Source organism: Schistocerca gregaria, chromosome 8 (genome assembly GCF_023897955.1).
Source record: "Schistocerca gregaria isolate iqSchGreg1 chromosome 8, iqSchGreg1.2, whole genome shotgun sequence".
NCBI lineage: Eukaryota > Metazoa > Arthropoda > Insecta > Orthoptera > Acrididae > Schistocerca > Schistocerca gregaria.
In genome coordinates, this window is record NC_064927.1 from 134858384 (window position 1) to 134874952 (window position 16569).

Below are 16569 nucleotides of genomic sequence, written 5' to 3' on the forward strand. Positions count from 1 at the left end.
AGCAGTATTATGCTATGCGATATATTCTCCTGCGTTTGCATGGGACCTGTGGTAGTGATCGAAGACACGCTGACAGCTGTGAAGTACCTGCATCCTCTCATTGATGTCTTCCCAACAACGATGTCATCTTTCAGCAGTATAATTGTCTATGTTTCGGAGTCAGAAACGTTTAAGTGAGCTACAGATCTGATATAATTAAATTTTCCTCGAGGCAGTTGAGTCTCATCTTTATCTTCGGTAATAATGGAATTTTAATACCGGAGAGCCTCGGCAATAGTGACGATCTAAGAAGAGGAGAATAAGCTGAAGGTTTCAAAATGGCACTGAGCATTATGGGAGTTAACATCTGAGGTCATCATTCCCCTACAACTTAGAACTGCTTAAACCAAACTAACCTAAGGACATCACACACATCCATGCCCGAGACAGGATTCGAAACTGCGACCCTAGCGGTAGCGCGGTTACAGACTGAAGGGCCTGTAACCGCTCGGCCACAGCCGCCGGCTCTTTGTATCTCCTCTATGTCCGAACAACATCGCTCTAGTTCACTCCGAGACGCCTGGACACTTCGCTTGTTGAGAGCCCTTCCTGGCACAAAGTAAGATTGCGGACGCGATGGAACGGCGTTATTGACCGTGTAGGCATGGTTGAACTACAGATAAGAGCCGTGTACGTACCTCTTTCCTGGTAGAATGACTGATCGGCTGTCGGACCCCCTCAATCTAATAGGCTCTGCTCTTGTATGGCTGTTTACATCTTTGGGAGGGTTTAGTGACATTTCTGAACAGTGAAGATTTGAATTGAAGTTTGTGTTAGGGAAGGTACTGGACTGGGGTAGTCCGTGCACCGATGTTAGCTGTAATGCTCTGGGGTGTAATGGCTAGCTTACCAGCCTCGTAAGCAAGGAGACCTGGCTTCAAGTCTCGGCCCCACTAAAAATTTTAAATCATTTCTTCAGTCTACATCAGTATAATGCCACAGTGGTTTGAGGAGCATTATAACGAACTTCCGTTCATGTCTCGGCGGCCATACTCGCCTGGTATAAATCCTGTGGAGTCCATCTGAGTAGCTATCGGGCGCCATTACCGCGTACCCAAATCAGCGGGTCCTTTATTTACGCGAATTACATGACATAAGAGTAGACATCTAATGCTACATACCTCCACAAACCTACCAGCAAACTGTCAGATACCTGGTACGCAGAATGATACATTTCGTTCAAAAGACGGACAAACAACCTATTAATCAGGTGGTTATACTGTTTCGGCTCATCAGTGTAGGTGGAGTAAAAACTCGAATTGAAATGAATGGAGAAGGAAATCGACTTGGGCACTGTAAAGTTAGTCTGCATACCCCTGCATTTAATATAGAAACGTGGTTTATTAGCACACTACACGATGTTATCCTCATGTTTCTATTTGGTTTCTAGAAACGATTGTGGGGTGCTAAGTGATATTTACGCTAGCAAAAAAGAAGAAAATCAACAAAAGACATAGACCGGTTAAGGAAATGAAGGATATGTCCGTGCGGAGATAATGATGAAGAAGGAAACGTTTTTTCATAATTTTATCGTTTCGAAACACTAACTTCAACATACTGAGGTGATTAAACGTGCCGGATACAACTTTTAGCACTCAGGAAGGGCAGTGTACTGAAAAACTCGCCTTAAGCTAGATAAAGATATTTGCATTATATTACATGCTGGTTTCTGTACTGACGCTGCATAGTTCTGTTTTACGGCATTACAACAACATACTGCGAAGAAAAAAAATAGTACTTCGCTGAGGAGAACTATAGAATTCCTGACAGGAACAAGAAGTGGGCTTAGAGAGAGAACACAACAGTAGGTTTTCTAGCCACGCTTTAATATTCATTTCGTCAGAGTAAATTTTGTAGGCTGATGCTGTTAAATAAATCTATAGGTAAACAGCGTAGTTTGTATTCACATCTGCCACTGTTCCTATGGCAATGCTGTAAGAAAGAAACCCGATATTTTCAGTACTCTGCCATTTTTCTTGCGAACGGTGTATTTTACCATAGGAGAGAGTTTTATTGATTAATTAAACAGAAACGCACACAAATTTTCACAGTTTAACGAATAGTCGACAGCGAAATACTTTGAGATGCAGAAAGATGGGTAATGAAATCAGCCGAGACCTTTCCAAACTTATCATTTAAGATAATCACGAATAATCTAAATCTGGATGACCGGACAGGAATTTGAACACCGTTCTTACTGAATTCAAGACGTTTGACGCCGTCCCTGGCAAGCGGATCTGATCAAATAGTGTGCCCATAGAGTATGGTCTCAGTTGTGCGACTGGAATCGTGATTTTCTCTCAGAAAAGGCACGGTTGCTAGTATTTTACGGGAAGTTATCCAGGTGAAAGTCTCGCCGTGTGCGGATTGGCGTTGTATTGCTGAAATGTAAGCTCAGGATAGCTGCTTGCCTCGAAGGGCAACAAAACGAGGCGTAGAATGTCGTTGATATTACGCTGTAGTGTGAGAGAACCGCGGATGACAGCGGAAGGGTTCTGGGGCGCCTCCGTACACGATTTCACGGGTCATTAGGGCTTATTTCGAAGCGGGAATCACCACTGAATGCATTTATACTCCATTCAGTTCAGGCCGAAGATGTCTCTGGGAATGTCACTAACAGCAGTAGATATGAACTCGACTGTTCCCTGCCATATGGCGTGACAACCAGTAGTGATCATCAGGGATACCGTTTCATTTCATAGCAGGACCACTTTGGTTATCATCCGCGGCAACCTTGCAGCACAGCGGTACGCCCTCGATACTCTACACCCCACTTTGTTGGGCTTGTATTTCAGCAAGCTAGCGTCCGTCTGCACACGGCGAGAGTTTCTATTGTTTTTCGGCGTGCTTGCCAACGCTAAGTTAGCCTTACTGGCACGATCTCTACCCAATTAAGAACGTTTGGAGCATTATGCTCAGCATCCCGAAACCTGCTCGGTATTTAAACTTTCTAATGTGCCAACTGGACGGTCACTGCTGTCAGTTACTGCCAAGCTGAGTCACTCCTGGCATAAGGGCTAGAGGTGAACCGACGCGCTATTGACTTACGCATTTTATGGACCTCTTTCTCTTGCATAAATCATCCAATTTTTTTGAAACTGTAAGCATTTGTTTTTCTGTACATATACATCACATTTACCGATTACCGCCCCCTTTGGACAATTCCTTCTTGGTGCGTCATTTTTGTCTTATATATATATATATATATATATATATATATATATATACATAGCGATGTAGGAGAATCCGATGAGCCCTTTTACACTGTTAAAAAAATCAGTTACACGATAGATCAGACAAATCAGACAAATTTAATGGCTCTCCTTTCAACTAGATCCCTAGGGATTACCATCATGAACACCTTAAATTGGAATGGGAGTAAGGTGAATCAAATATTGCCTTTATTGGCGGAGAGCATAGAAGACGCAATTAAGTTACTAGTCTGCCTGTAGTATCCAGAATTATAGTTTCATTCTGTAGCGGAGTGTGCTCTGATATGAAACTTCCTGGTAGATTAAAACTGTGTGCCGGACCGAGTCTCGAACTCGGGACCTGTGCCTTTCGCCGGCAAGCGCTGTACCAACTGAGGTACCCAAACACGACGACCGTCCTGACAGCTTCAATTCTGCCAGTACCTCGTCTCCTACCTTCCAAACTTCACAGAAGCTCTTCTGCGAACCTCCCGAGTTCGAGGCTCGGTCCGGCACACAGTTTTAATCTGCCAGGAAGTTTAATGCCTATTCTTTGCTTGTCGTCCTCTTATGTAGTGTTACTTTGCGGATTCTTATCGGATGGGGTTATCGGAAGACATCGAAGGAGGTCAGAGAACGGCGGCTCGTTTTGTATAGGTTTGTTACAACAAAGAGGATATTTCGTTGTGGCGAGATGTTTTCACTGGATTTCAATCAAGAACATTCTCCTTAGAATGCGGCAATATTTTGTTGAATTCCATCCCACTGACCATCGCGATAAAATGAGAGAAACTAGAGCTTGCACACGAGGATTTAGATGTTCAATTTTCGAAGGCCGGAGTGACTGATCGGTGCTAGGCGCTACAGTCTGGCTGCACGACCGCTACGGTCGCAGGTTCGAATCCTGCCTCTGGCATGGATGTTTGTGATGTCCTTAGGTTAGTAAGGTTTAAGTAGTTCTACGTTCTAGGGGACTGATGACCTCAGAAGTTAAGTTCCATAGTGCTCAGAGCCATTTGAACCATTTGTTCAATTTTCCCATGTGTTATTCGAAAGTGGTGCAGTCGAGAAATAGTTGGGGTTGGGTTGTTTGGGGGAAGAGACCAAACAGCGACGTTATCGGTCTCGTCAGGATTAGGGAAGGACGGGGAAGGAATTCGGCCGTGCCCTTTCAAAGGACCTATCCCGGCACTTGCCTGGATCGATTTAGGGAAATCACAGAAAACCTAAATCAGGATGGCCGGACTGAACCGTCGTCCTCCCGAATGCGAGTCGAGTGTGGCGAGAAATAGTCTGAAAGTGATCCTAAGAACCCCTCTACCAAATACTATAGTTTGATTTGCAGAGCAGTAGTGTGGCCGCAGATGTAGACGCCGCTTGAGCTGCAGACTTGGCGGACCCTTTTTGCAGCTGGGAAGCGGACGAGTCGTGGCGCGTCACGCACCACTACTTCCACTTCGACCCGCTGCACGGCAACCACCGCGTGGAGGACGTGAACTTCCAGTGGACGGACGGTGTGTTCGGCGTGGCGCTGTCGCGGCCGGACGCGCAGGGCGAGCGCACCGTCTTCTTCCACGCGCTGTCCAGCCTGCGCGAGTTCTCGGTGCCCGCCAGCGTGCTGCGCAACCGCACGGCGGCGCTCGCCACCGGGCCGGACTCCTACTACCACTACCGGGACCTCGGCTTCAAGGGCAACGACACGCAGGCCACCGCTTCCTACCTCGACGTCGACACCGGCGTGCTCTTCTTCACGCAGGTGCGTATCACCGTTCTGACACCGAAAAGGTAAACTGAGCCATTGCCCGCCTGCACCTTTGTGTTCCTCCTGTGGCTATCGTGGATGCCACAGGCGGTATCCGAGGAAAGGACACTTGTCGGAATGGCCACCCCCAGTTGCACTACGTTTTGCAGTAAGCGGCTTTGCTGACTACGAAAAAAATGCAGCAAAACATCATCTTCTTTCTACTGACGGTCGCGTAAAGGGTTACCCTTGATGCCTGTGGTGTGCGTACTGTAAGACCTTCGGTACACACACCATCAGATTATTCGACTTGTCGCTCCAACGAAGCATGCGAGTGTCAGCAATATGTCTCGTGGCGTGTTTATCTTCTGCCGTTAGGTCAGACGATAGAAAGGCCACTTGCACACTTTGAGTAGCAGATTGATGGTAACCAACATTAAACAGAACTTGGATTAATTTTCACACACATTTATTAAAATAATAACAAGCATAAAAATAACTTAACTTGGTTCTCGATGCTATTTACAATTGACAGTCTGAAGTTCCTTTGGCCTTGGTACGTTAATCTTATTCTCACATACCTCTGATACTTGACAAAGTGTCAATTCATTTCTCTTCATGGCTATGTACAGGAATATGATAATCTTATTAGGCGCAGACTGAAACTTGACTGCAGACTAATGCAGACTGATGCAGACTAATGCAGACTGACTAATCGGAGGTCTGTACACTCGTTATAATACCTTGAGCGTTCAGGTATCACTGCGCGAGTGTGATCCGCGAGGAGAAAAGGTTCTACGTTAGCAGCAATCTCATTGGCTGAGTTACATATTAATACGCGGATCAGCGGAAGCAGAATTTGGTCCGTCTCTAAGACAGCGCCATCTCGTAGTGCGGAGACGGACGAGCGCTGCGCCTGCGCTGTTGTGCTTAGCAGGGCGCACTCTGGTGGGAAAAGTTGTGTACGTGCTGACTACACAACAACGCCTATCCGATGTAAATGGGAAGGAGTTGATCTACCGTCAAATATTTCTTGTAAATTCTATTGGACCATACTGCTGAGGTCATCGGTCCCTAAGCTTACACACTACCTAATCTAACTTAAACTAACTTACGCTAAGGACAACACTCACACACATCCATGCCCGAGGGAGGACTCTAACCTCCGAATGGGAGAGCCGCGCAAACTGTGACAAGGCGCCTCTCACCACACGGTTACCCCGCGCAGTGAACCACCGTCGCCGGCCGCTGTGACCGAGACGTTCTAGCCGCTTCAGTCGAGATCCACGCTGCTGCTACGGTCGCAGGTTCGAATCCTGCCTCGGTAATGGATGTGTGTGGTGTCCTTAGGTTAGTCAGGTTTAAGTTCTAAGTCTTAGTTTTAGTGTAAGTCCAGGGGACTGATGACCTCAGGTGTCAAGTCCCATAGCGTTTAGAGCCGTTTAAACCATTTGAACCACCGTCAATTTTCATTCGTGCAGTACGAGAGAAATCGACGGCAGAATGGAAACGAAATACAGACACCATGTAATGAGCCACTGTAGACCAGGGCTCCATCTGACAATGTTTGTGAGGGTGAAAAACGACGAGTTGCACCATGGTATGAAGTCCACACCAAACTTGAGTCACCTGAAAGACGGTCCAGACCGTCGTCTATTTTCGATATCAATGTACAGTAACCACTCTCAGACAGCATATGTCAGCACTAGCAGTGGAGTATATATAAAGAGTTTTAGGGGAATGCGGAAAGGGAGCATGATTATTGGCTATCGGTCTAAGGGTGGAGGCATGTCGAAATGGTTAAGTTTGTAACCAGTTGGAGTGCCACCTTGGTTAAAGTATATCCAGACGGCAAATGTAGCCGGCCGCTGTGGGCGAGCGGTTCTAGGCGCTTTAGTCTGGAACCGCGCTGCTGCTACGGTCGCAGATTCGAATCCTGCCTCGGACATGTGTGTGATGTCCTTAGGTTAGTTAGGTTTAAGTAGTTCTAAGTTATAGGGGACTGCTGATCTCTGATGTTAAGTTCCAAAGTGCTCGGAACCATTTTTATTTATTTATTTTTTGACGGCAAAAGTAACCATCCAAAACGGTGTTGAGGCAACTATAGTGCACGAAGTGCCATAGATGACAGAAGTGAATGACGGCTACAGAGATGTGTACAGTCGAACAGCCACTGACCGCCCCAGATGAACCAAGGGGTTACAAACAGTGTCTCCTCAATGACCGTTCAGTAAATGTTGCTGCGTGTGGGCCTGCGCAGGAGATATCTGGTTCATGCATCCATGGCTTCTGCTGCTCATTGTCAAAGAAGGGTGGAATTTACAGGCCAATACCGCAACTGTACGTCCACTGAGAGGAAACATGAGGCCTTTGCGGATGAATCACATTCTATACTTCATCAGACAGAAGGCCGTTGGCATGAAACGTCTGATAACAAACACACTGAAACAAGCGTCGGAAGGGTCCAGACCGGAGGAGCGAGCGTTATGATCTGAGGAATTTTTTTCTGGCATTTCCTCAGTAAGCTTTCATTCCGGACGGCACAGTGGACCAAAAAAAGTATGCATCTATTCTTGTAGAACATGTCCAGCCCGACGAGCAGTGTTTTTTTTTTCGTTGGTACGATGGCATCTACCAGTAGCGTAATGCAATGTGTCATACAGCTCACTGCGTGTGTGGTTAGAAGAGCACCGGGACGAGTTTACTGTACACCAAAGTCGCTGGACCTAATCCCAAAAGAGAATCTATAGGACCACATCTATCGGACTATAGGCACCATAGATGCTCAACAGAGAAACCTAGCGTAGCTGGTCACGGCTCTTAGAGACGACATGGCTGCACACCACTATCGGTACCTACCAGAACCTATCTCTTCCTATACATCTGCAGCGGTCCGCGCTGCAAAAGGTGGTTATTCAGGTTTTGACAGGTGGTTACATTAATGTTATTGCACCATGTATAACTGAATAAATAGCTACAAAAGTGGGAGGAACGCAACAGCATATCACCTCTATTAGCACCTGCAGAGTTCGAACCAATTTTTACTGTATATTTGCTTTCAGAGAGAGAGAGAGAGAGAGAGAGAGAGAGAGAGAGAGAGCTGACAGTATGAGATATATAGTAAAATCTCACATTGTCAGTGCTCTCTCCCCCCCTCCCTCCCCCCCCTCTCTCTCTCTCTCTCTTCTTCCTCTCTCTCTTTCTCTCTCTCTCTCTCTCTCTCTCTCTCTCTCTCTCTCTCTCTCTTTCTCTCACTCACTCACACACACACACACACACACACACACACACACACACACACACATATACAGGGTGTTTCAAAAATGACCGGTATATTTGAAACGGCAATAAAAACTAAACGAGCAGCGATAGAAATACACCGTTTGTTGCAATATGCTTGGGACAACAGTACATTTTCAGACGGACAAACTTTCGAAATTACAGTAGTTACAATTTTCAACAACAGATGGCGCTGCAAGTGATGTGAAAGATATAGAAGACAACGCAGTCTGTGGGTGCACCATTCTGTACGTCGTCTTTCTGCTGTAAGTGTGTGCTGTTCACAACGTGCAAGTGTGCTGTAGACAATATGGTTTATTCCTTAGAACAGAGGATTTTTCTGGTGTTGGAATTCCACCGCCTACAACACAGTGTTGTTGCACAAGACAAAGTTTTCAACGGAGGTTTAATGTAACCAAAGGACCGAAAAGCGATACAATAAAGGATCTGTTTGAAAAATTTCAACGGACTGGGAGCATGCCGGATGAACCTGCTGGAAAGGTAGGGCGACCGCGTACTGCAACCACAGAGGGCAACGCGCAGCTAGTGCAGCAGGTGATCCAACAGCGGCCTCGGGTTTCCGTTCGCCGTGTTGCAGCTGCGGTCCAAATGACGCCAACGTCCACGTATCGTCTCATGCGCCAGAGTTTACACCTCTATCCATACAAAATTCAAACGCGGCAACCCCTCAGCGCCGCTACCATTGCTGCACGAGAGACATTCGCTAACGATATAGTGCACAGGATTGATGACGGCGATATGCATGTGGGCAGCATTTGGTTTACTGACGAAGCTTATTTTTACCTGGACGGATTCGTCAATAAACAGAACTGCCGCAAATGGGGAACCGAAAAGCCCCATGTCGCAGTCCCATCGTCCCTGCATCCTCAAAAGGTACTGGTCTGGGCCGCCATTTCTTCCAAAGGAATCATTGGCCCATTTTTCAGATCCGAAACGATTACTGCATCACGCTATCTGGACGTTCTTCGTGAATTTGTGGCGGTACAAACTGCCTTAGACGACACTGCGAACACCTCGTGGTTTATGCAAGATGGTGCCCGGCCACATCGCACGGCCGACGTATTTAATATCCTGAATGAATATTTCGATGATCCTGTGATTGCTTTGGGCTATCCGAAACATACAGGTGGCGGCGTGGATTGGCCTCCCTATTCGCCAGACATGAACCCCTGTGACTTCTTTCTATGGGGACACTTGAAAGACCAGGTGTACCGCCAGAATCCAGAAACAATTGAACAGCTGAAGCAGTACATCTCATCTACATGTGAAGCCATTCCGCCAGACACGTTGTCAAAGGTTTCGGGTAATTTCATTCAGAGACTACGCCATATTATTGCTACGCATGGTGGATATGTGGAAAATATCGTACTATAGAGTTTCCCAGACTGCAGCGCCATCTGTTGTTGACAATTGTAACTACTGCAATTTCGAAAGTTTGTCCGCCTGAAAATGTACTGTTGTCCCAAGCATATTGCAACAAACGGTGTATTTCTATCGCTTTCGTTTAGTTTGTATTTCCGTTTCAAATATACCGGTCATTTTTGAAACACCCTATATATATATATATATATATATATATATATATATATATATATATATAGAATCGATTTTTATAGAGGTGATATGCAGTTGCGTTCCTACCACCTTATATATATATTATTTTCGATTATTCTCTTCTAAGAGAGCGATTGAACTTGAGTAGTCATGATTTCTTCTTCTATCTTCGTTCTTCCCAAATTCTCTTCATACGTTCACTGTGTTCTCTCTTGCGTTCTTCCGACCATCTTTTCCCCATTCTGTTCTCCGTGTGTTCTTGTTTAAGTGTATGTTTGCGTACGATGTTTCTAAACTGTTCTCTGTTGTTTATGTTGTCTTGTGAGGCCCCCAGTTCTTTAATGTCTTCTTCTGCTTCAGTGACTCACTTTGTCTTGTTTTTGCTCTTGTTTACTATTTCAAAGGCTTGTCTTTTGAGCCTGCTTTTATTCATCCTGCTGATATGTCCATAAAATTTCATCCTTCTCTTTCTAATGGTGTCTGTTATTGTTTCTACGTCTATGTAGATCTCTGTAGTTGGCCTCTTCATACAAATTCCTTCCCGAAACACTGGTACATATATTTTCCTAAGAATTTTTCTTTCCTGCTTTTCAGTCTCTCTGATTTTCGTATGACCATGAATCACTTTAGTTTCTGCAGCGTAGAGTGCTTCTGGTAGCACTACTGTGTTGTAATGCCTTAGTTTCTCACTGACAGAAATAGATTTCTTATTACAGTGATTCCAAGCGAGATTATATGTTTCTTGTAATCTGGACATTCTATCTTTATCGGTACTGAGTTCAGTCATGGTTGGATTATCTCTCCCAGCTATCTGAAGTGGGCAACTTGTGCCACTTTTCCGTATTGAGTAGTAATGGGGAGATTTTCTACAGGTTTATATATGAGAGAGATAGAGACAGAGAGAGAACTGACAATGTGAGATTTAAAGTTGTTCCGGCGTACTGAGTATTCAATAAAATTTTGCGAGAGCTGCCAGATGTCCAACTTGTTGCCATGATATTTCGCCGCCAAATGTTCTGACCTCCACAGGTGAATATTGATAGGAAAGGCACTAAGCTCACGTAATTAAGAACCTGCCGGCACATGCGTGGTGTGTCCAGCTGGTGTTGCAGATGCGCCATTTCTCTTAAATACGCAGGGCAGTGTCTTCGCCGTCAGTATCCACCTAAGGATGACCAGAAGATTCTGCGCCGAAATATCATGGCAGAAAGTTCTCCGACAGTTGTCCTGAAATTTTATGGAGTATTTGTCAGAATGTTTGTCACATTGTGTTGTTTCCGTTCCAGCTGAACCGCAACGGCGTGGCGTGCTGGAACACGCAGAAACCCCTGGAGCCGGCCAACGTGCACTTGCTGGTCAGTGACGGCGAGCGCTTCTCCTTCCCCAACGACCTCAAGGTGGACGCCGAGGGCACCCTGTGGGTGCTCACCGACCGCCTGCCCGTCTACGTGTACAAGGGCGGCCTCGACCCTAACACGGTCAACTACCGCATCTTCTCCGCGGCCGTCAAAGACCTCATCAAGGGCACCGTCTGCGAGGCGTAGTTGGTCGTCGAAGCTCGACGATGACGCCGCAGAACTGTCCAGCGCCGCACCTATTCAGCTCCCCTCCTCGCTCTTTTGTTATGCTAACAACTCCGTGCAGGCGTATAGTCAGCTTAGGACATGAACTTTTCATCAGTTTTTTTATTCAACACTCTCGTCTCCGCTCGTCAAAACCTCTTAGTCGCCGAAGCCTAATATTTTTTTTCTCCCTTGTGGAGCAATGATTAGTCAAAAGAGCACTTGGATCTCGCCTTATTAAAGGACCAGACGCTTTATCACACCGGATACATTCTATCAAAGCATCAGTCTTGTTGGATCAAATTATAATGTGGGGTAGGTCCATCAAGACCCGACTGTTGGCAGAAAAAACGCTTACGCTGATCAGTGCGGTGTGTTTGGATAAACGTAGCTGAAGGTAAAGTCTGGGCTCAAATCTTTTATTCTGCCGAGAGGGGCAGAATATTCCTCTGGTGAACAGACTGTTTTATTAATGAGCCAGAAAAAACATTTGTTCTGTGGTTCGTTATCATCAAATTAAAATGTTTTCATCAATAGCTCATAATAACAGGACGCACATTAAAATGGAAAGAAGTAAGTTTGCATGCGAAATAGAAGGTAATGAGTGCAGAAATATACGTACATATCTTTAAAACTTCTTTTGTGTGCTCATTTTCTGCCATTAAGGGATATACTGTAACTTTTTAATATGAAAAAATAATTCGAAAAAGCTAGGGCACAGTTACAGTGTGAAAACTGCGAATGCGAATGTAGCGTTATTCTGTTTCCTTAGTATTTGAGGAACTCAGCACTCCTTTAAAATGAAATAAGTACCTGTTCCTTATTTCTGGAGGTAACAAGTGCAACATATTACACGTATGTGCAATACGTGATTGTTATCTGCCATTTTGTTCTATAATCGTATGTGTTTCGATACAAGAAATGTGCTATAGTTTGAGCAAGTGCAGAAAGAGTAAATACTTAAGACATATTTTATAAGTACCTTATCTTTCGGTGACCTTACGCTTGATAGCGTATCCAGCATTAAATCATCACGTCGTTTGTCTGTGTGCTCTAATTTTATAGATAACATTTGGACACCGAATTTCCCATTAACAGTGCAGTCACTATCGTGAGACGGATACCGTGCTTCATGCTAATCTGTCATTCGTCTGTAGAACTTCTTGTTCTATTGTAACAGTTCAGTAGTTCAGGGAAATGATGTACTAATACCTATTGAGTCACATCCACATACAAGTGGGAAATAAACAGAGATGTAGCATTAAGACACTCTCTTACAGATACACAGGAAACAAGAGCAAATGTGGTGCTGAAAACAGACCGATAGAGGTGGACTTTAATTTTATATTATGTTTTCTGTAGTGTATCATGTTTCAAGAAAGGAAGGTATTGAATATCAGTCGCGAAAATTACGTTCTGAGTAAATACTTCGTTCCTACATGTCTACATAAATAAACAACACTTGGATTTTGTATCTGAGTAATTGATTTCCGTGCATTTGCCATACTGCATCTAAATATTTCCTGTCTGCCCTTGTCGTCTCTTTTCTGTCATTCAAGTACTGCAGACAGTTCACTAGAACCATTTGTACCAACCAGATATAAAGAAAACTATGGGCAGGTGCTCCCACGTTACCCAGAAATATCATGTTTCTTTTGTTGTTAAAATAGAAATTGATACTCTTCATGATGAGAACGTGGAGTGTAATTCATACTCAAAAGACGATATAAAATTAATAAAATTTTTGTACATTTTTTGTGTTTTAAATCTGTCGTTATCCGTTCACCTTATACTCCTTCCTGCTTTTTCACTCTTTAGCAAATCCACTGACGGAAAAAATTCACACCATCAAAAATAATTAATATAGAGTAATGAAATTTCGTGAATACATTTGTCTAGGTAACATATTTAAGTGGTCAACATTGCAAGATTAATGTAAGTGCAAGACATGCGATTGCAAATGTGGAATGGTGGTGTATTAATAACAGCTATAATCGCCAGAATGTTAAATGCAAGAATGCCTTGTATTTACAGGAGCCGGATATCAGTTTGTGGGATGGAATTCCATTGGTCAGTCAGTACAGGGCTGTTAATGCTGGATTTGTCGTCTGATGACGTCCCATACATGCTCGATTGGAAACAGGTCTGGTGGTCGAGTACGCAAGGCAACAACTCTGTAGAGCATATTGGGTTACAACAGCGGTATGTGGACGAGTGTTATCCTCTTGAAAAAGACCCCTGGAGTACTGTTCATGAATAATAGCTGGTCAGGTCGAATCATTAGACTGACTACAGATTTGCCGTCAGGGTGCGTTGGATAATCATGAGATTGCTCCTGCTGTCTGCTTGCCGTGGGGGGGGGTCTCATCCGAGATGTGGAGGAGGCCCTGCCGGCGGCGATAGAGAGCACTGGGTGCACCCGACTGCAAATTGTTGCTCGTGTCGGCACCGATGACTCCTGCCGTCTGGGTTCAGAGGTCATCCCCAGTTCATACAGGCGGATGGAGGAGTTAGTAAAGGCGGAAAGATACGCTCGCGGGGTGGAATCTGAGCTAACTATTTGCAGTATCGTTCCCAGAACCGATCGCGGTCCTCTGGTTTGGAGCCGAGTGGAAGGCTAAAACCAGACGATTCAGCGGAGCCCGGGGTGCAAATTTCTCGACCTCCACTATCGGGTGGAGAAATGCAGGGTCCCCCTGGTCAGGCGTGCACTACACGCAGGAAGCCGCTACAAGGGTAGCGGAGTACGTGTGGATTGCACATGTGGGTTTTTTAGGCCCGACAAAACGCCTCCTGAGATGCGACAAGGTAGTAGTAGGCAAAACGCAACAGGGAATAACAATATTAGTGTGGTCATAGTAACCTGCAGGAGCGTCTATAGAAAGGTCCCAGAACTGCTCTCATTAATAAACGGTCACAATGCCCACATAGTACTAGGGACGGAAAGCTGGCTGAAACCAAATGTAAACAGTAATGAAATTCTAAACTCAAATTGGAATATATACCGCAGAGACAGGCTGTACAGTGAAGGAGGCGTGTTTATAGCGATAAAAAGTGCAACAGTATCGAAGGAAATTGACAGATGTCCGAAATGTGAAGTAATTTGGGTGAAGGTCACGGTTAAAGAAGGCTCAAACATGGTAACTGGATGTCTCTAGAGGCCCCCTGACTCAGCAGCTGTTGTGGCAGAGTACCTGAAGGAAAATTTGGAAAATATTTCGAGTAGATTTCCCGACCATGTTATAGTTCTGGGTAGAGATTTTAATTTACCAGATATAGACTGGGCGCCTTAAACGTTTATAACGGGTGGCAAGGACAAAGAATCCAGTGAAATTTTTTTAAGTGCATCATCTGGAAACTACCTTGAGAACCGAATCGATAACATGTTAGACCTTCTGGTGACAAACAGTTAACGCAGAACAGGGAATTAGCTATCATAAAGCAGTTACTGAATCGATGATTTCGGTCGTAAATAGAAATATTAAAAAAAGTAGGAGGATTTTTCTGTTTAGCAAAAGTGACAATAAGCAGATTTCAGAGTACTTGACGGCTCAACACAAAAGTTTTATCCTATGTACAGATAGTCTTGAGGTTCAGTGGGCAAAGTATAAAACCATCGTACAATATGCATTAGATGAGTATGTGCCAAGCAAGATCGCAAGAGATGGAAAAGAGCCATCGTGGTAAGACAACAGAGTTCGAAAACTGCTGCGGAAGCAAAGGGAACTTCACAGCAAACATAAACGTAGCCAAAGCCTTGCAAACAAACAAAAATTACACGAAGGGAAATGTAGTGTGAGGAGGGCTATGCGAGAGGCGTCCAATGAATTCGAAAGTAAAGTTCTGAGTACTGACTTGGCAGAAAATCCTAAGAAATTTTGGTCTTCTGTCAAAGCGGTAGGTGGATCAAAACAAAATGTCCAGACACTCTGTGACCAAAATGATACTGAAACAGAGGATGACAGACTAAAGGCCGAAATACTAAATGTCTTCTTCCAAAGCTGTTTCACAGAGGAAGACTGCCCTGTGGTTCCTTCTCTAGATTGTCGCACAGAAGACAAGAGGGTAGATATCGAAATAGATGACAGAAGGATAGAAAAACAATTAAAATTCCTCAAAAGAGGAAAGGTCACTGGACCTGATGAGATACCAGTTCGATTTTACACAGAGTGTGCGAAGGAACTTGCCCCCCCCCCCCCCCTTTCTTGCAGCGGTGTATCGTAGGTCTCTAGAAGAGCGTAGCGTTTCAAAAGATTGGAAAAGGGCACAGGTCACCCTCGTTTTCAAGAAGGGACGTCAAACAGATGTGCACAACTATAGACCTATATCTCTAACGTCTATCAGTAGTAGAATTTTGGAACACGTATTATGTTCGAGTATAATGACTTTTCCGGAGACTAGAAATCTACTCTGTAGGAATCAGATTGGGTTTCGAAAAAGATGATCGTGTGAAACCCAGCTCACGCTATTCGTCCACGAGACTCAGAGGGCTATAGACACGGGTTTTCAGGTAGATGCCGTGTTTCTTGACTTCCGCAAAACGATTGATACAGTTCCCCACAGTCGTTTAATTAACAGTGTAAGAGCCTATGGACTATCAGACCAATTGTGTGATTGGATTGAAGAGTTCCTAGATAACATAACGCAGCATATCATTCTCAATGGAGAAAAGTCTTCCGAAGTAAGAGTGATTTCAGGTGTGCCACAGAGGAGTGTCGTAGGACCGTTGCTATTCACAATATACATAAATGACCTTGTGGATGACATCGGAAGTTCACTGAGGCTTTTTGCAGATAATGCTGTGGTGTATTGAGAGGTTGTAACAATGGAAAATTGTACTGAAATGCAGGAGGATCTGCAACTAATTGACGCATGCTAGGAATGGCAACTGAATCTCAATGTAGGCAAGTGTAATGTGCTGCGAATACATAGAAAGAAAGATCCTTTTTCATTTAACTGCAATATAGCAGGTCAGCAACTGGAAGTAGTTTATTGCATAAATTATGTGGGAGTAGGCATTAGGAGTGATTTAAAATGGAATGACCATATAAAATTAATCGTCGGTAAAGGAGATGCCAGACTGAGATTCATTGGTTGAATCCTAAGGAAATGCAATCCGAAAACAAATGAAGTAGGTTACAGTACACTTGTTCACCCACTGCTTGAATACTGCTCAGCGGTG

At 44.5% G+C, this 16569-nt stretch overlaps 1 protein-coding gene across 1 annotated transcript in view; it reads left to right on the forward strand.

The window, feature by feature from the left end:
- LOC126285324 (protein yellow-like) overlaps positions 1–13154 on the forward strand; it is a 66686-nt gene extending 53532 nt beyond the window's left edge. The window contains exons 5-6 of the mRNA XM_049984627.1: positions 4641–4986; positions 11112–13154. Coding sequence (XP_049840584.1) covers positions 4641–4986; positions 11112–11369 — 604 coding nt within the window. The 3' untranslated portion in view covers positions 11370–13154. The remainder of the gene's footprint in view (positions 1–4640; positions 4987–11111) is intronic.
- The last annotated feature ends 3415 nt before the right edge of the window (positions 13155–16569 follow it).